This window comes from Sitophilus oryzae, unplaced genomic scaffold, assembly GCF_002938485.1.
Source record: "Sitophilus oryzae breed Bouriz unplaced genomic scaffold, Soryzae_2.0 scaffold_1498_pilon_pilon, whole genome shotgun sequence".
In the NCBI taxonomy this organism is placed as follows: Eukaryota; Metazoa; Arthropoda; class Insecta; order Coleoptera; family Curculionidae; genus Sitophilus; species Sitophilus oryzae.
The window spans coordinates 3513003-3533834 of record NW_022146167.1 but is presented as its reverse complement, the minus strand read 5'-3'; the positions used below and the strand labels follow the sequence as shown (position 1 = coordinate 3533834).

General features: G+C 30.6%; 1 protein-coding gene across 1 annotated transcript in view; it reads right to left on the bottom strand.

Annotated features, from left to right (window-relative positions):
• LOC115877781 (diuretic hormone receptor-like) overlaps nt 1-20832 on the bottom strand; it is a 367521-nt gene that overhangs the window by 8627 nt on the left and 338062 nt on the right. The window contains exon 11 of the mRNA XM_030894096.1: nt 6736-6812. Coding sequence (XP_030749956.1) covers nt 6736-6812 — 77 coding nt within the window. The remainder of the gene's footprint in view (nt 1-6735; nt 6813-20832) is intronic.

Genomic DNA, 20832 nt, shown 5'->3' with positions numbered 1-20832 from the left:
CTGGACTATAACGCAAATTTCACGTCTAAAACATTCAGTTCATGATTTTAATAATGTTTTTGTCAATTTTACACAATTATTTTATTTTTTAAAAACTTACATAGGTATAGGTTAGTATAATAGAAAAATTATGAGATATGAAAGTGCTTCAAAAATGCAATATTATTTCTGGTATTCCATTAAAATGAGAAAATGCTACCACTTTTTTAGATGCGGAGTTGGATAATTCTATCACAGGTTTTTCATAAACGTCTATTGTACCATCACTGTAATCACCCTATATATAGATCAAACCAAATAAAACTTTTTAGTCACGATTAAGCTTGACCAGCACAGCGTTGTCGTCCATTACATATTTTTTTTGAATCAAAATATTTTAGCAAACAAAATAAATTAATTATAAATATAGGCAAACAGTTATTACTCACATCAACAAACTCACCTCCTTAACAGCATTTAACGGACATAAAGGGCCATTACTACCACTTTCCTGTTCAAAATATCCTAATAAAGTTGCGATGAGTTTGTTACGGCTCTAAACCATCTTGTACACTTGGCACTAAAAGAGGTTCTAAAGAACAATGTTTGACTGTAAGGTCTGCTAGTATACATTTTAAGCTTATCATAACACTATATTTACTTTAACCAAAAACTCTTAATACAAAACTAAAGTGTCAAACGAACGACAATGTCGTGTTATAAATAAACAAACGGTAACTTTGACATTTTTACAGCAGTACTACCACCTGAATCCCCAGCGGTGAAAATTTGAATTTCAATTAGACATTTTATGCCGAATATTTTCATGGTTGGCAACAATAATTTAAAATTGCAATCTATCGATTACGTAACTAAAAGTTTAATTGGTATCGCTTTATACAAGTACTATATAATATGTGTGAACATATATAAATGAATGATGGCATCAGTGTCACAAAGACATCTTGCTTAATTTTTAAACTTCTTTTATCAAATTTCAAAGTTAATTTTTATTTCGGTGATAATTAATCAAACCGCGTATAAGCGAACCGCGTAAAGCGAACCGCGTACAAGCGAACCGCGTAAAACGAACCGCGTACAAGCGAACCGCGTACAAGCGAACCGCGTACAAGCGAACCGCGTAAAGCGAACAGCGTACAAGCGAACCGCGTAAAATAAATTAAAAACAGAAGAAAATAACTCAAAACTCTAAAAATGAATCTATTTTTAATTTATAAATTACAAGCGAACTGCGTACGTAATTACAAGCGAACCGCGTACAAGCGAACCGCGTAAAACGAACCGCGTACAAGCGAACCGCGTAAAGCGAACCGCGTACAAGCGAACCGCGTACAAGCGAACCGCGTATAAGCGAACCGCGTATATGCGAACCGCGTAAAATAAATTAAAAACAGAAGAAAATAACTCTAAACTCTAAAAATAAATCTATTTTTGAATTTATAAACCATATCTCTTTGAGAATAATGGACGCCTTTTTTAAATAGCGTAAAATAAGCCACCGGTAAATAATGTCTGTACCTTTGCAGCGGGTTCAATTTCTTGAAAATACTAGACTTTTTCAATAGGGGTATGTTATGTTTATTTATCTTATTTTTATTTTGAATTCTCACTTGAGAAGTATTTTCTAGAAAGCCACTGTGTCAAAAATGTAAACGCGTATAAGGAACTCCAGTAAACAACTTTAAAACTTTGTTAAGTAATAGATACTCGAAAACGAGCGACAACAATGACAACTTCTGCTCTATCACCTGGTTGAGTTAACATCTATAAATAAATCGATAAAAAGTTTATATTAGCTGCAATTGCGAATCACTCGACTCGACTTAAAACGTTTTAAAGTTGACGTTGTATGAAACTTAAAAAAGTTTCGCGGAGTTCATCTCGAGAAGCAGTGAATTACTCGGCCCGCATCGGGCGGTTAATAGTTAAATAAAGTTTATAACAAACAGAAACTCCGGTCTCGTATTTGCTTTTGCCGCATTCTGGTAGCTTTTATGGCAGATAATATTACAGTTTTCTCTGAAAATATTACCCAAAGGAGAAAAATAACAAATAATAGCTTGAAATGAAATAACTTTATGGACCGAAAATGTCTTTAATTTTGAAATTTTACACAACCTTTATCACTAACCATTATTAGGTATGATCTATATCATTCACCGGCACGAAAAACAAGCACCTTAATTTTTTTTATGTATTTTAAAATTTTATATATTGTGTTCGAGTTTTATATGTTGAGTTGAGAATTTTATATATTGAGTTCGAGATTTTGATGATTTTTTAAGCAATTTCTAGCTTAATTATTTGAATTTTTAACATTTCCTTCTGAATTAACAATGAAAGTTTCCATCTGTTAATTATACGACGGAAAACAAAATGTTGATATTTTGGTGAAAGTTTGAAACAACCTTGTGGAGTATGTTAACAAAGCAAGAATTTAAAGTATTTTATCATCTAGGTGTGTCTTTGATAGTTTGCTTTTGGGTTAATCTCAATAGCTTTATTTTTTGGATATATTCGCTTTTTGAACAGACATTTTTCCTAACACATTAAAACCATACCTTTGCTGTTGTTTCTCCGTTATTATATGGATGATATCGAAGGTGAAAACTGATTCTTATAGAAATTTTTACACGTAGAATACAGTGGTGTAGTCTGTTTCCTGCGAAAAAATATTTTGAAAATATGAACTAAAGTTATGTTTTCAAATGGAACACCCTGTATATTTATAAATCATATGATCTGTCCTGCTATGAGCTTCTCAAATATATATATATATATATATATATATATATATATATATATATATATATATATATATATATATATATATATATATATATATATATAACTATATATATATATATATATATATATATATATATATATATATATATATATATATATATATATATATAACTATACTATGCTATATATATATATATATATATATATATATATATATATATATATATATATATATATATATCACTTTATATTTATTTTATTATTTACTGCAATATTTAAAATATATCATATCAAAAAATCAAACTGGTATTTACTAAATAGTCATACATATTAAATTTTATTTGGAATTGATACATTTTACTTTTGAATCTCTGAATATATTTTCTTTTTTATAACGGAATTTATTATAACAGGATGGGTTTGCAAATATTTAAAATCTTGCATTATTAAAGCATTTTTCAGGTGTTCGACATTGTGTTGTTCCCACGATATATTTCATATTTCAAAAATCCCCAAAATCACAAATCGAGAACGGACAAATCCGGGAATCAGGGGAGGCCATCATATGGGGCCATTGGTTCCAATTCATTGATTTGAGAAATAATAATTTAACAAAATTCTAATATTTTCGTTGTAAGTTAAAGGATTGTGAGGGAGCCCCATCTTGCTGAAAGTATATTTCACGTAAAATTAGCTAAAGGAATATTTAAAATTCCGATACGATAGCTTTCAAGATTTACAAATAGCGGTAAAGAAGTTAAGTTTCCCTAATATATAATGAATTTATTAGTGGCCCCGAAAATAAAACAAAGTAGATAGCAGTATATTTTTAATAATTCTCTAGTTTCTTTTATTATCTATCATGGCCTACTAATAAATATGATCTTTAATAACTTTAAATATTGAAGTAAAATAGTGAAATAAATATAGAGTGATATATATTTTTGAGAAGATTATAGCAAGCCAGATCTTATAATTTATAAATATACATGGTGTTCTATTTAAAGAAAAACATAACTATATTTCATATCTTCAAAAATATTCTTTTAGTAGAATAACAGACTACGCCACTATATTCTACGTAAAGTTCCACATTAAACAGTTTCACCTTCTCGATACCTTTAACAATAACAGAGATACAGGGGGTGTCCCCAAATTGCAAAATTTTCAAAAAGACCCTGTAGCTCAGAAACAGAAGGGGCTATGAAAATTTTGTTTACTGCATCTTCCGTTTGACAAAAAAAGTGGCTAGTGGCTTACTACAAGTGGTAACTAAAATGGGACACCCTGTACAGTCTCAGAAATATACTGAAATATTATGAAGTCTATTACAGTTTAGAATAGAATAGAAATAATAGAATTGGTCTCCCCCGGTTCCCTGTCCTTATTTGATTTAGTGCGCTATGAATGGATGAATAGATGTTTGAAGTTGGATGAACTTACAGCAAGGTGGTATTAAGTTGAGAAATCTTGTATAGTATATAGCGCGAGGGACTTGAGATTTGTGGGCTTTTTATCAGCCATTGTTAAAATGTATTGTTAAACGAAATTTTAGTAGTTTGTCTACATCGGAGTTACTAATTCTTTAATTAGTTAATCAGTGGGTTGTTTCGTTTACAAATTTTAAACTTAAATAGAAACTACCTAAATTGAAATTTACCCGGTATAGCCTAATACTAGCCTAATATGTATTTAAATTAACCATTGTACCTTAAGTCAAATTAAAACGTGAGACAAAATTAATATCGATAATTGAACACTTTTAAAAGCTACTCTTTTATTATAAATGGAACACCCAGTATATTATTCCGATATCCTTAGAATTGACGAGAGAACCGAAATATGCAATAATACCCCTGTATATTATTGCATATTTCGGTTGTATTGTTCCATTTAAAAAAATGAAACTTTGAAGTCCCACGACTTTATGACCGATCCTGTATACTTAAATTTATTACTGGCTAATAGATATTTATAAACCCTATAACTTTTATATTTAACCTATATTTTACCTAATAATCAACCGTTTCCATACATAAAAGTGACCCTGTATATTCTTTTAATGGACACGCTTATAACTAATGGAAAAAATATCTGTCAGTAATATTCAGTACCATTAACACTTGCGTTCATAAAACATTTAAAATATTCTAACATTATACAGTAAAACATTTTTAACGTAACCAAAAGAAAATAATTGCAAAAAACAAATTGTCTGTATCATTATTAAGCTCAATTTCAATTATCAAACGAAAATCAATATGAAGTACTGTTTGACCAATACAATAGAGGTTCGTTTTATGTTACTTCCACATGGGGAGGGTGTGATATTGCAGCTGTTAAATCGAAATGTTACTATTTGCGGTGGCGAATGTCTTTTGACAAAGAAAATTAGTCCCTATCTGCAATAGAAGCCGTAGAATTTGACCGCTCTCACGTGTCGATATTGGAAATCCACTTTATTGCACTAACAAATGTGTACGACACCAGAGGCGTAGTTAATACAGTTAAAAATGTCGTTAAACATCGTTAAAATTTCTCATTATAGAAACATGTAAAAACGATTTTATTATAAAACGTGAATAAGATGTTTATAAATTATGATAAATATAAATACCGGGGTCTTAAATAAGTGCAAATAATTTTAGGGCCGAAATATACTACATTTCGGCCCCAGAAACACGTCAATTTTGGATTTGTTTTTAGTTTTTAGTTAAAAAATATAATTTCCTGTTAATATAGCAAATAGGTAGTAGATTAAATCTAAAAGAAAGAAAACCTAGAAAAGATCCAGTGGTTCCCAAAATGTAAGCAAAAAATAATTTTTCTTTAATTTTCAAAGTAAAATAACTCGTTTATGTTGGACTTACAGATTTTTTTTTATCGAGATTATAAGACTATCTACTACCTTTACTTTACTACCCTTTATAAGACTATCTGAATTTAATACTAAAAAATATAAGACAATCAAGTTGCCATTGAGGTATTAAAATCCACTTTATTGTACCGTATGATCGAAAAAAACCGCGTCCAGTTGGCTTGAAAATGAACATCGATGATATTCTTCGTATAACTTTACACATAGCCATCGCTGACGCCGTTTTTTTCGATTATATTGTATTAACAAATGTTCAAAATAACAGAGGCGTATTCAATAGAGTTAAAACTTTTGTTAAATGATTAATTCATTTGATAATAAAATAGAAATGTGCCATAGAAAATAAAATAATAAATATTATAGTAATTACTGTACTTAAAACAAAGTTCTTAGGGTTATTGCTCTAACTATTTCTTTTTTGAATAATTATTATACATATAAGTCGATTTAAACAGTGGCCATGAATTACAAAATACTAAGAAATTTGTATATTTTAAAATCAGTAAATATCTGAATCTTGAATTTTGTTAATTCTTTATTGTGTACAAAAAGTTGAATATGTATTGGTATCGGGACAAATTTTATTTTTTTAAACAATATTTTTGTCCTTTCACCACCTTAGATCATTAAAAGTCTACCATCATTAAAAATCGTCATTAATGAAGTTTCTGATAAAAAGTAAATCAGATCCTCATATATTATGATAAACATATGAAAACTATCTGTTATAAATTTACTTAAATTTTGAGAACCACTGGATTTTTTTGTTTCTAAATGTAATTTATTTCCGACTTTGCCATATTATCAAGATAAATATTATATTTTTTATCTAAAAATTACAAATATTTCTAAACTACAATATTTTCCAAATTATTTTTGCGATAAAAACCTTATAGGTCCTCGAAATATACCACCCCTAATAATATGGGCATTTAAGGCTCACCCTGTATTGTAGACAAGCTAAACAATATTTATTTTTCTGAAAGTCTATCTAGCTAGCCTGCTAATAAAAGAACTACTTATTTGGTACAATAATATTGTCTCTAAAAATACTACTGTAGAGAATATGCAGAAAACAACAAATGAAATTGGCGAATAAGAAAACTTACCACGTCGCTTTCATTATGGAGAGGTGGAAAAAGACTTTTAAAGATGACCCAGATAATGATAAACAGCAGTGGCGTACCTAAAAACAAAAATAAAGAATTAAAACACGCACTGCCTGCATTTATAAAAAATATTAATAATTTCTAAGTAGGTACACAGTATGTCCCCGGATTGTCTTTACAAAAAGAAAAACTTTTTTTATTATTAACATTTAGAGGATAAGGCATTCTTCATAAAAATTTTTGCTTCTTCTAAAATGGTTCTAAAAAAGGCGTGTTTCTATAGTAATATAATTTCAATTTCATTCTTTGATAGATGGTTTTTATTAATTTTGATTAACGTCATTTTTTTGCTGTTGTTAAACTATCACAATTTACGATAACTATTATCACCCTTTCCGTAGCATTGAGCTAAATAAATTTTGTGCTTCTTCAACATTGGAAAATAGCAAAAAATATGACGTTAATTAAAATCCTATCAGTAACAATCTATCAAAAAATGAAATCGGAATAATATTACCATAGAAACGCCTTTTGATTTTCAAAACGTTTTTTTAATTTTCTCTAAAACGGTATGAAAATTTGCAAAAGTATAAACCGGAATAACGATTTTAGAACAAGCAAATTTTTTTATGAAGAATGCATTTTTCTCAAAATGTCAATAATAAAAAAGTTGTTCCTCTTCTAAAGACAATCCGGAGGACATACTGTATATGTTTAATTTATACAAGGTTAAAAAATTATTTCATTTTTTAACATAGAACAAGATATACCGGGTGATTTAATGATGATGACTATCGGAAACAATAATAAATACAGAGTGGCTCAAAGTTGCGTGTCAGTGGGTACAATCAAAATTCCTAATATTTACATATAATTGAACTTATATTTGGTCCTTTCCTGAAATGAATACTCGTATGGTGGAAAACTGAATTTTCCGATTTTGGTTTTTATTTTTCAAAAATTTATATTACCAGTTAAAAAATCTACAAATAAATATTTATTAATTTTGCCAATATGATACGCCTCTGACTCGATTACCACCGAATAACGCACAGACTATGTTACAGCAATGTAGATTCTGCATTAATTTTCTACCCGATGATATTGCAACCAGTTGCATTCGGCCTTAGCCGACCGACCGTGCAAAAATTGCATAAAACGCCTGGAAATCCGGGATAGAGGGAAAAACGGTGGGCGGGACCGCAGTGGAAAACAAGGATGGGTGTGTAAAAAACGTAACGTAAATAACCAGTTTTCTACGTTTAAAATATAGTTTCCTTTACGCAGAGCGTCTTTTTTACATTTGATTTAGTTGGCTTTATCTTTCTGGCAGGTTACGTCCTTATTCATCTGCAATAGTTTGAAGTCTGTTAAGACTCTCCCTGCGCAGATGATATCGAAGACATTGTTCTTTTTTATAAATTGGTCTATGCCGTCTGCGTCTATATCATCTTCTTAAATATGTTGTTTTTAATTTTCTTCTTAAAATTAATATAATTTAACTGGGTTATTTCTTTTGGAAACATATTGTATTTTGTGTTAGTTTTTTCTGTAAGTGCGAAAGATTTTCTTGGGGCCTCTTGGCTGGTCTGTTGTTAGTTAGTCAAAATTAACTTATTTTCGATTTTGTGTCCAGGTAATATATTATGATATTTCCTTGATTGTTGTTGTTACAATACAATACTGTCAGTTACAATAAATGCAACTTATTTTGATTTTAATAATTAATATCATTAATTTCTACTTTAAAGAAAGTTTTAAGATTTACGTACAGGGTGGGTCAAATTCGACGCTTTTAAATGGAAACAACCTTTTCTATAGGAGATAGACAAAAACTAATATCGGTGTCTGGAGCTCAATTTTTGTCAAAAACATGATGGTGAAAACCGCGTATCGATATCTGTTACCGTTCCGGAGTTACGGGGTGTTTTTCAAAAATATGCATTTTTAACAAATCGCTGTAACTTTTTGCTATGGAAAATTTTGTATTTTTTATGCAAACATTTCCAAAGCACCTTTTTACGTAGAATTTAATGGTTTAAGTATAATTTTTTAAAATTAACAATTTAAGAACTATCAACAGAAAATTTGATTTTTATATGGGACACCCTGTATATTTTTAATTAGCTGAAAATAATTTAAAATTACCTTTCAAAAATATAGCACACACTTGATATTTTGTTATAATCCCCTTCGAAATACAGATTTTTTAAAAGTTCGCCAGTTTTAACTAGTAGGCTTTGGACCCCTCATTGATGATATGCCCTTAATGGAACTCGAAAACATATTTTTCCAGCAAGACGACGCACCGCCTCTGAACGCTGAAGTTATCAGCAAATTTCTGCAGCCAATTTCAAGAATAATTGAATAGTTGAGCAAGAACCCAGCCGTTGGCCGTCGAGGCCGCCTGACTTAGTGCCCATGGATCTAATCCTATGGATATATTTGCGGAAGAATAAAGGTTCCTTATTCTTCTGTATAATCTAGACAAGAATTAGAAATACTTAGCAGTTATGAGAGGGTATCTTTCACCCCCACTGAGTTAATGAATTCCGCAAGAACTGTTCAAAAACTGCCCCGTCTGTCCATAATAGAAGACGGTCGATATGTCGAACACCTGTAGCAAAATCTCATGTCCTGGTTTGCTATTTATTTTTATTGTTATGAGATATAGTTTAAATGTGTTGATGTTGGTTAAATATATTTTAAATTGTTATAAAATTCTGCATCTCTCATAGCAAATATTATTTTCGTTTTAATTGATGCTCACAGCTAGATTTTTTTGCATTACAGCCGGTGCCGTTCAAAGCCTACTTATTTAAAGCGGGCGAATTTTTATATACTCTATATCTCGAAGAGGAATCGAGCAAAATATCAAGTGTGTTATATTTTTGGAAAGGTAATTTTAAATTCTTTTCAATAAATCAAAAATATACAGGGTGTCCCATATAAAAAATAATTTTTTCTGTTGATAACTCTTAAATTATTAATTTTAAAAAAAATATACTTAAACAATTAAATTCTACGTAAAAAGATGCTTTGGAAATGTTTTCATAGAAATACAAAATTTTCCATAGCAAAAAAGTTACAGCGATTTGTTAAAAATGCACATTTTTGAAAAACACCCCGTAACTCCGAAACGGTAACAGATATTGATGTGCGGTTTTCACCATCATGTTTTTGATGAAAATTGAGCTCCAGACACTGATATTAGTTTTCGTCTATCTCCTATAGTAAAGGGTGTTTCCATTTAAAAGCGTCGAATTTGACCCACCCTGTACATATATTTAAATACACCATACTAGAAAAAAAGTAATTATATTTGATATCTGCAGATGTGCATTTTATTGTTTCCTTTTTTTTGTAAAAAGAATAAATTAATGTTTTTTAGTCGCCTTCTTCATAGTATCGAATTGAAATTTCAGTACGATATCTGCTGTATACTGTACTGCAGACTGCAGACGTATTGCAACAAATTAATTTTTCATATTTGTTTTCCATTTTTTTATGTATTTTGTGTATATACCTTTAGAACTCTAATTGTAAGTGAAGTGTGTCTGTTTAATGATTTTATCTAGATTTTAATTTTAATTATACATGTATTTATAGGAACAACAACGCTTAAGGGACATAAAGGGCCATTACTACAGCTTTTCCGTTCCAAATATTCGTTGCAAAAAGTTGCGATGAGTTTTTTACGGCTTTTAAGCTATCTTGTACACTTTACACTAAAAGATGTTCTAAAAAGAACAATGTTCGACTGCAAGGTCTACTAGTAAAAATTTTTTAGGTTAAAGTATCACAAGAAAACTCATTTAAACCAAAAACTCGTAATACAAAACTAAAGTGTCAAAACGAATGACAATGTCAAGAAATAAATAAATAAATGCTTAGAACTTGACATTATTTACAGCAGAGCTGCCATCTGAATCCCCAGCGGGAAATCCCACTAAGAATAGCTCTCGGCTGTATCTCGAAAAGTATTAGTAGCAGGGGCTGCGGAAAAAAATATTTATAACTAAAGAGGCTATGAGAATTTGCTGGCAATTATTTTCAAGTTTGTAGAACGACCGCTAGGGGGCGCAACTGCAACAAAAAATAAGAAAATGGAGTTTTTACACAATTTTGCCTAGATAAGGTGTACTATAAGTAATAGCTTCTTAATCTTCAGTAAATTTTAAATATTTTTTGTTAGAGCCATTTTCCCCTATCTACCAAAACAAAGTGGTGGGGAAGGTTAGATCTGTTTTTATTTAAACATTAATAACTCTGGACTGGATGATCGGAATCCAATAAGCGAGGACTCGTTTAAAAGAGCGTTTCTTACTCTATATTATACCAGATAAACAATAATAATAAGCTTTTGGACGTAGACGCTAGGAGGCGTTGTCTTACAATTTAACAAACATTGCGCGTTTTTTCAAAAAAATTAAAAGCAATAGTATATGTAATTTTAGCTGATCGGAAAGAGTAGAAAACCTTACCTTATTTTTACAACATGGTATCAACTAGCCCTCTTGATTATGCCCATTCTAACAAAAAATAAGATAGAAACAGTTAGTTTATTTTAAAATCGACGAAATACCATAATACCATAATACCAGAATACCATAATATCTAATAATTAAGATATTAATAACAGTGGACAAGAAACGATAATTCAGTGAAGTCATGGTAGGCTTTGGAAAAAAGTTGCTTTTGACATAATAGTATAAACGTCAAATTGTTATTAGATCAACATTTTGATAGTCTTAGCAGCGCTTTTAATATCTTCGGTTTGAAAGAAGATATCAAGATGCGGTTTTCGCTGATTTTTTAAGCTTTTTCTACTCTTTCCGATCACTAAAATTACATATACTATTGCATTTAATTTTTCTGAAAAAACGCGCAATGTTAGTTAAATTGTAAGACAACGCCCCCTAGCTTCTATGTTCAAAAACTTATTATTACTGTTTATATGGTATAATATAGAGTAAGAAACGCTCTTTTAAACGAGCCCTCGCTTGTTGGATTCCGATCATCCAGTCCAGGGTTATTAATATTTAAATAAAAACAGATCTAACCTTCCCCCACCACTTTATTTTGGTAGATAGAGGAAAATGGCTCTAACAAAAAATATTCAAAATTTACTGAAGATTATGAAGCTATTACTTATAGTACACCTTATCTAGGCAAAATTGTGTAAAAACTCCATTTTCTTATTTTTGTTGCAGTTGGCCCCCTAGCGGTCGTTCTACAAACTTGAAAATAATTTCCAGCAATTTCTCATAGCCTCTTTAGTTATAAATATTTTTTTCCGCAGCCCCTACGGCTAATACTTTCCGAGATACAGCCGAGAGCTATTCTTAATGGGACACCCGGTACTTTATTGTATGTATAAGAGTCTGGTTTTCATGCATCCATGTGAGTCATACGATAAATAAATAAATACACCAAAACTTAGAAAATGAGGCGTTTGCCCATCCCTGCCGGGAAATTAGATGGGATTTTCCTCGGGAAACTGAGAGACAGGAAAATATTTTGACGTTTTCGCGAACGAATCCGGGAAAAGTGGAGAGAGTTTTTCTGTGAAAAGAAAATATGAAAATGGATCTGTGTCAGACGTTGAGAGTGAGCGGGAAAGATCTGCGGTAAGAGATTAAGATTTAATTAGAAAAACGGTAGTGAGAGATTTTTATAAGCGGGTTTCGAAGGACGGGGCTATTACGATTTTAATAAGAAAAAATAAATTGAATATAAAAAAGACTGTAAGAAAGATTGTAAGAAACCCATTCTGTATTATTGTCTGAAAATTAAAAATAAACAAGAATGAAACAACAAAACCCAAGTGCTTGAGAATTCTAAACTTTAAAACATTACTCAACATACCTTAATATGTATGTACAGGGTGTTCTATTTTCGTGTGTTTTGCAGGCAAAATTGCCGAAATGATATTAACGCGTAAAGGAGAGCGTAATTAAGGCGTTGTTGGGTGCAATAACATTCAATAACTCAACTTTCCCAGATATTCAACTCTCCCGAAACAACATTTTATAGCTTCACAGTTTCTCACACCGATTTGATCAAAAGCAAAAATGGATTCAGGCAGTTCGACGAAACAAGTCAGTAAAGAAAGTGCTCATTACATAATCAAAAACTTAAAAAGGCATATACTATAGGATGATGAAATATAAATTGCAATACTAATGGCATATTTTTTTTAATCAACAAATGATTAAATGTTTTACGAACAGTTTTTTTTAATTTAATAGCCATAATTTTTACCCCACTAGCAAAACCGTTGATTAAAAATATGCTCGCTACCGTAGTTGAACTCATCTAAAAATACCTACAATCTACATATTTAAGTAGGTTTAACAATAATTAACAATACATATAACATAACAACTTACATGTACCAGCTTATGTATTACTTTAAAAATAAATATTTTATTTATAAAGTTTTCGCGCCATACAAAATAGGTGATAAATCGATCTCACATTTATTGATCAGCTGATTGACAGAAACAGTGCTGCCACAAATAAAAATATAGTTTTTACATTTTATTGTGTATTACCAATGATAGAAAAATTAGATATGTTGACTCTTTTTACTTTGAATATTTTTAATCGTGATTTGATTTTTTTCAGAAATTTTGTTTCTTTTCACCACTATGTTTCTATTCCCCCCATTTTACGGTATTTCACATTTTATCAAGGTCGCCGATTTAAAATAAGTAATGAAAACAAGAAAATGAACCTCGAATTTGTAGCACCCTGTATATAATAATTTTCGCGGCAAATTTTCGATTATATCACTCCAGACCAGACCTCGAAAGTACACAGTTAATTTCGTCTAACGTCGAGTTAAAATTAATAATTTTGGTTTTAGGTAGTCCGGTAACTAGTTAGTCTTAACTACGCCCGCCATATTCAATTAAAACTTGAAACCGTTTAAGTCGGACAGTTTAAATTGTCTGTGTCCTCGCAGTGCCCTTAACAAGCATTGTCAAATCAATTTTTAATTAGCTACAAATTAAAATAATAGTTAACTAATTGTTGGAAGTCTTACTTATTTAAATAACTAGTTCTTTACAAATGATATTAAATCTTAGTACACTCAGATGCAAAAAAACGCAACGGAAAAATTTTTGGTCGAGTTTTTTTTAAATGTTATTTTTTTTTATTTTCAGCCCTATATCCTTGAGTTTTTTAGCAAACTGTATATAAATACACGGTGAGTCTCAAATAAGTGCAAATATTTTCACGGGTAGTATATTTCGACCCCAGGAATACGTCTATGAGTTATTTCGCTAAAAAAAAGATGTTGAAAATCGTGCATTTTCCTTTAATTTTCCTGTATATTTTTCGAAAACTTTTTAGAACTGCTTGTTCACCGCAAATTTTCCCACTGTATAATTCCTTAATCTCAGATATTATTACCATAGTTACGGCTTTACTCTATGGTTACGGCAATAAAATGGATGCAAATACAGAAAAAATTCGGTGGCTCTCAAAATTTTTTCAAAAAAAATCATTTTTTTTAAATTTTCAAACTTAAATAACTCGGTTATTTTGGACTTATCAGAAAAATGGTAAAGAAAAAATATGTTTCTTTTATCGAGATCTACCAGCCCTGAAAATATTTGCTCTTATTTAAGACTCACCCTGTATATAAACTTTAATTTGTTTTGTATTCTCTTTTGTTTGTTTATTTGTTTACTTTGTTTACTTTACTTTTGTCTACAAATTGTAAAATTTGTTGACAATAAAGGCATTTATTTATTTATTTGTAATTCGGAAACTCAGTTTATTATAAACTTTAGTATTTGACTTATTATACAGGGTTAATCAAAGAGTTGTTTTTTCCCTATCTTTAAAACACCCTGTGCAATAATTTCGTGAGCAAATTTTCAGAAAACATTATTTTTCGGTCAGAACCATGTCTCCTGAAGATTTTGTTTATTGATTTATGTCAACATATTATGTCTTGCTTAATTTTTAAAAGCAAAATGAATTTTGCAATTTTTTCAATTATTGTTATTTTTTTATGTTATTCTTCATAATGGCGAGGTGGCTTTGGTGATTATTTTTGTGTACGATTGAACATGGTTCTTAGTGTTATTAGTAGAATTTTGAACACCCTGTATGATTTAAGATTACGATATTTATAGCACAAAGTAAGTATACACCATCTAAAGTAAATACATAATATAGTTTTGATTTCAGGACAGTTCTTGTATGTGTAATAATTTATTTTAAGAAAGACTGAAAACATATATTTTGTATTTATTTATTAATAACTCTGAAATTATCTCTGAAACTATCTGCAAACTACCACTTATTTGAGCCACCCTATAGATGTTAAAATATTTTTCCTGAAATACATCCTAGTAGATATTTTAGGTCTGAACTTAAATAAAATTCCCAAGTTTTTTGTTCTATGAGCTACAGATGCCCGACGCACTAACCCTGTAATGGAATATTTTTACTCAACAAGACGTTATCCACCAATCTCCTGCACTGGAACAGCATAAGGAGAAAATTATACACCTACCATGTTATTAACTAAAATACACGTAGTACCAATTATGAAAATACGATTTAAAGCATGACTAGATTACACATTAATCATTGCTCATTAGCAAACATCCCAACCGGGATTTAAGGAACTAACTGAACCGCTTAAAGCCGTAAATCTTAGAGGGCGGTTAGACTGTGGCTGGAACCCGTGCAACTGGTTGCAGTCGGTCCTGCGAAATCTCAAACTAAATTGGCCCAAACTCGGAGAAATCGGACCAAAACGACTCGAAATTTCACTTTAATGGAATTTCCGAACGAACAACAAAGGTGTAATTAACGGGAGCAGGACTTGGAATGCTCAGTTTGTTCGGACTCTGGGGGTGTTCTATGTGTTTGTTCCTCAGAGTGGTAAAAACATATAGAAATGTCACGAGGACTGGATTTTGACAGTCTCCGTTCGCACAAAATTGAAATGTTCTATACATTTTCTTCATAGTTGCTAATAAAAAAAAACTCAGGTATTCCGAAGTTCACTCCTTCTCACATCTTACAGCGTAAATCCCTATTTTTAGGATTATTTACCAAAAATATAGTTTGTGCGAAATACCTATTGATATCACTCCACATATTTAGTTTAATTAGAACCAGCAATAATATTAAACACGGGGTTAATATTGACGGTCCTACTTTATTAAAAATGTTTTTTTATCAATAAAAAATATACTGTTTTTTTTTTCTCAGGTAAGATTTCGACAGACTATGGCAGATTATAAGGTCTCCGTCATGGCGTCGTTTTTTGTTGTTTTTAACCAGTTTTATCGGTTTATTTCATAAACGACAGATAATATTTCAATATTATTGGTTTGACGGAACGATGAACGACAAACGGACGCCGATGCGTATGAACTGGACGTAAGATTTTTGAGAGTTGTCAAACTCTTGCCAACTTATAGGTCACTCTGTAGGTTATAATTTTGTGTCAAATTATGTCAAATAGAAATGATAAATATTTTGCATTTTGGACTGTTATTACGTGTGTTTCGTGTTTTTTTAAATTAAATGGAGGAAAACTCGAAGAAAAATTAAGTGTTGACAAACAACGATAGTTTAGAGTTAATATTCGGTGCCCAGAGACACAGTTTCCCAGAGCGAGTTATATTCCGTTGTATTAGCCACAAATAAAGTTTGTATACCATTTCGTATTTGGTACCAAAAACTTGAGTATCGGTAAAATAACATCACACGATAGGTAAATAATAAATTTTAATACTGCAGAGAGATAATGTCAAAAGGTACTGGTTTAAAAAAATTAAGATTAATGTTAATTAACCAACTCTTAAGGTATAAAATTCAGTAAGTGGTATTATTAATAAAATATTTTGTTTTATTTATGTTGTGTTTTATTTATTCCTTTGCAATATTATTTTTCTTTATTTGTACATAAGTTATAGTATTGATAAATGTAATAATAAATGCAGGAATTTGCTTGAGCTTGAAAGTAAAACAGTTCTTTTTTATATATTTTTTTGTATGTGGTGTTTTATTTAACACATACCGTAATTTTGTTTTTAATAAAATAACTGGGATTATATTTTTTTAGTTTTATACAGTTTTTTAACAATATTTTGAAGTAATCACTTATCACTCAAATTTTAAAATATATTAATTTAGCAGGAAATGGCGTTCCAATTGTACCAACTTATTTCTTTGTAAAATAAAATAAACTACTTTGAAATTAAAATAACAGACACATCTGTCCCTGTCAAGGATTTTGTCGTTGGACAGGCTATAATGACTTTTTGAACGCACATTTACTTGATACGTTTTGACAAAACAGGTGAAACGTTATGTGTAAACGACGCTTAACAAAAGATATTTTTTCGTCACTCTGATTTTAGTTCTTATTTGTTTTTCTCTCTCTTTCTCTTGTTTACTTTACAATACTCGTTAGATAACACAGGCGGAACTTTTCAAATTATCGGGCTTGCCGAGCAAATTGTATTTTGAAAAGAGAGAAAAAGAAAACAGAAATAAAAACGCTAATTCAATTTTGAACTGAACTTTCCGGATTACTCCGCGGGGGATTGGTTCGGATTGCTTTGTAACTAACTATAATTCCCGCAAACAGAAGAGTTAGTTAAATACATATATAACTCTGGTTTAATTTCCGATTGAAAAATAGAAGAAATAAGAAACGAAATAACTTCGCTGAATCAATGCCACCTTAAAACTTTAAAAGTTTCAAATACTCACAAAGATTCTTGGAAAATACGAATAGTTCAAAGTGGATTACACTAAAAGACGTTTTTTTTTTTGCTCTGTTGTAAAATCTTTAATATGTCAGTTATGACCATGTTATGACATTTTGTGTGAAATTGGCGATAATACAGTTTGATACAGTTCTTTTAAGAGTCCATTTCACTAGTCTGAAAAAGTAGCAAAATAAGCGTTCGGCCATTTAACGTTTTATGTAAAACTGGCTAGGTATTTTTACACAAATGAAGAAGGAAATTAAACATAAAGGATTTTACTATATCCATATTGTGCCAAATTTTTAGATAACTTCTTCATTTTTAAGATTTTGATGGTCAAACATCAACAAAATATACCTTATGTTTGGACTAAATTTTCTAGAAAATAAAGACATAATTTAAAATTCCGTTACAATAAGAAAATAGATTGAAGTTTTGTGATTACAGTGATATATAATTTATATGACTTTGTAACAAATTGCTTGCTATTTTATGGCAAATGCTGATGGTCTGCAAGCGTTAATCAAGCCTTAATCAAAGCACGTGTGTTTGGAATTGGGAAGCTTTAGGCAGATTTCTGAAATATAATATACAGGGTGGTCCGAATTGTATTCCGGAAACTTTGGCAGCATATTTTGCAGAGAAAAATAAGTAAAAAAGTTCGTATAATTGTATGTCCTAAAATGCTTAGTTTCGCAGATACAGGGTGTAGAAGTTTAATTTTTATTTCGATTTTTTCCAAATAATTTCTGATGTAAGGTCAATATTTGGATGAAAATTGGTGTCTGGGAGTTTTTTGACATGAGAAATTTGTTTTTGATGTCAATATTACTCCTATTTGTAGGGGGCGCCACCTACATGTGTTTAACTGTTTTAAAGAGTAATAACTTTTCGTCCGTATGTGTATAAAATTACTGAGTGAAAAAATGTACATTTCCATTACTTTTTACGTAAAAAATGTCTCTTGGTAAAAATCGCTACGAGCAACCGTTCTGAAGATACTTAGAAATAGTCAAAACATGTCATTATAATGACAAAAAATAAACACGTTGAGTAGATACTTATTTGAGTGAAATAATAAATTTGGGAAATTTTTATTTCTTTTGTATTAATCATAATTTTTTCTGCGAAAAAATGTTGATAAAACAGTTTTTGTCAACTTTTGGCACAAAAACATTTATATTTATTAAATTTATGATTTTAATCTAATAACTATTTAGTCAATATGTTAAATTTATGTCAATCATGACAGGTATTAATAATTTAGATTCCAAATATCTCGAAACCATTACTTGTAGCGATTTTTACCAAGAGACCTTTTTTGCGTAATAATCGTCGTAAATGTGTACTTTTTTACTCAATAGTTTTATACAGGTACGGACGAAAAGTTATTACTCCTCAAAACAGTTAAAATACATGTAGGTGGTGCCCTCTACAAGTAGAAGTTATATTGACATCAAAATCAAATTTTGCATGCCAAAAAACTCCCAGACGCCAATTTTCATCCAAATATTGACGTTACTTTAGAAATTATTTGGAAAAAATCGAAATAAAACTGAAAATTTTACACCCTGTAATTCCGAAACTAACCATTTTGGGATATACATTTATACGAACTTTTTTACTTATTTTTATTTGCAGAATATTCTGATGAAGTTTCCGGAATACAATTCGGACCAACCTGTATATTTCCTTTGGCCGCACACCCGCTTTAAGGCCGGGACACACCTATCATGCACGTTTCCGATCCGGCTACGATCATACAGTCGGACGACTGTATGAGAGGGAAATCGTACGTTATTTTAACCAGCGTAGTTTACACCTTTCCGATACGTGATTCACCCCCGCTCCTACTCGACTCCGTTCCTGCATCCGTTCGTGTTCCGATTGTCAGTCTATTCGTCGATGCCGGCTGTGGGACTTGTGTCGTTTTCAACTATTTTGTTTATTTTTGTTTTTGCTGTGTTATTTTTAGTTTTTTACTAAAATAATAAAAATGTCAACAATAAAACTGGAAGAACTAATTGAAAACGTGAGGAAATATCCAGTGCTGTATGACCAGACCAAAGAGCAGTACCGAAACTCCGACTACAAAGACATGAAATCTGCGTTTTTGACTGTTCTCTATAAAAGCTTTCTCATTTTCCTCATCTTCTTCTTCCAAAGTGCCACCATGGCTAAAGCACTGTTGCTAAAATTATTAATTCCTTAAAAAAAGATTTCCCTCTCATACAGTCGTCCGACTGTATGACCGGAGCCGGATCGGAAACGTGCATGATAGGTGTGTCCCGGCCTTTAACCGACACCTGAGAGCGACCCGAACAGTACAGAATAGACTCTTAACAGTTTTTTTTCCTTAAATTTTTATCAAAGCCACATAATATTCTTTTCGTTTATTTTAATTCGTAATATTTAGCTTTCTTGATTTAATTTAATCTGAATTAAATATTCATTATTAACCAAGAAGTATTAAAGAACTTAAAAACATATAAAAGAAAAAGATTTGCTTATAACTTGTAATAAAGTTGCCTTAAAGTAACGCCTCTTATTAAAAGTTGAACTTTAAGAAAAATTAAGCTTAATTAGTGACTTTCAGTCCCAACTCCCTATTAAGAGTAATGAAAAAGAAGTTTAAAAAAACGTTTTGACCACCTTTAAAAAAAGGTTTACAAGCTAATTAATATCATTTTTTTCTTAAAACTTTTTGTACAATTCGTGTCAAATATAATAAAATAAAATATAAACATGTCTTTTATTACTAAGTACCGTATGATCGAATTTTTTTTTCGATTCGATGGTATTATAACTAAAGACTTAATTCGTTATTTTTCAAAACCTCAACCAAACTACTCAGTACTACCAAGGTACTACCCTAATAATTCACTTAAGAAAAAAAAATAGCGCCGGAAGGCACGTATAGCCGCCCATACTAAAATATGCTAATAAAAAGTTGGTAGGCAGTTCTTTTAGTTTCAAAGTAAAGGAATTTTTCCAATTTTTTTTTATATCAAAAACTGCGACTTTGACTGATTTTGATGTTTACAATTTTTGTTGCAAATATTATTTTTTCAATATTACAGTTTCGCTAGCTACTGTAATTTTGGAGTTACGATTTTTTAAAATTTTTAATCCCCTCCCATACCACTTTACCAACCCCCCACCCCCACCAAAAACTAATGGCCAGATTCTCGGGTGCCACAGTATTTTTGTGCCAAATTTGGTTAAAATCGGTTTAGCGGTTTTTGAGTTATCGTGTTACAGACAGACGGACAGACGGACAGACGGAGAGACGGACAGACGGACAAACAGACAGACACCATGAAAAAATATTTTTTAACTAATA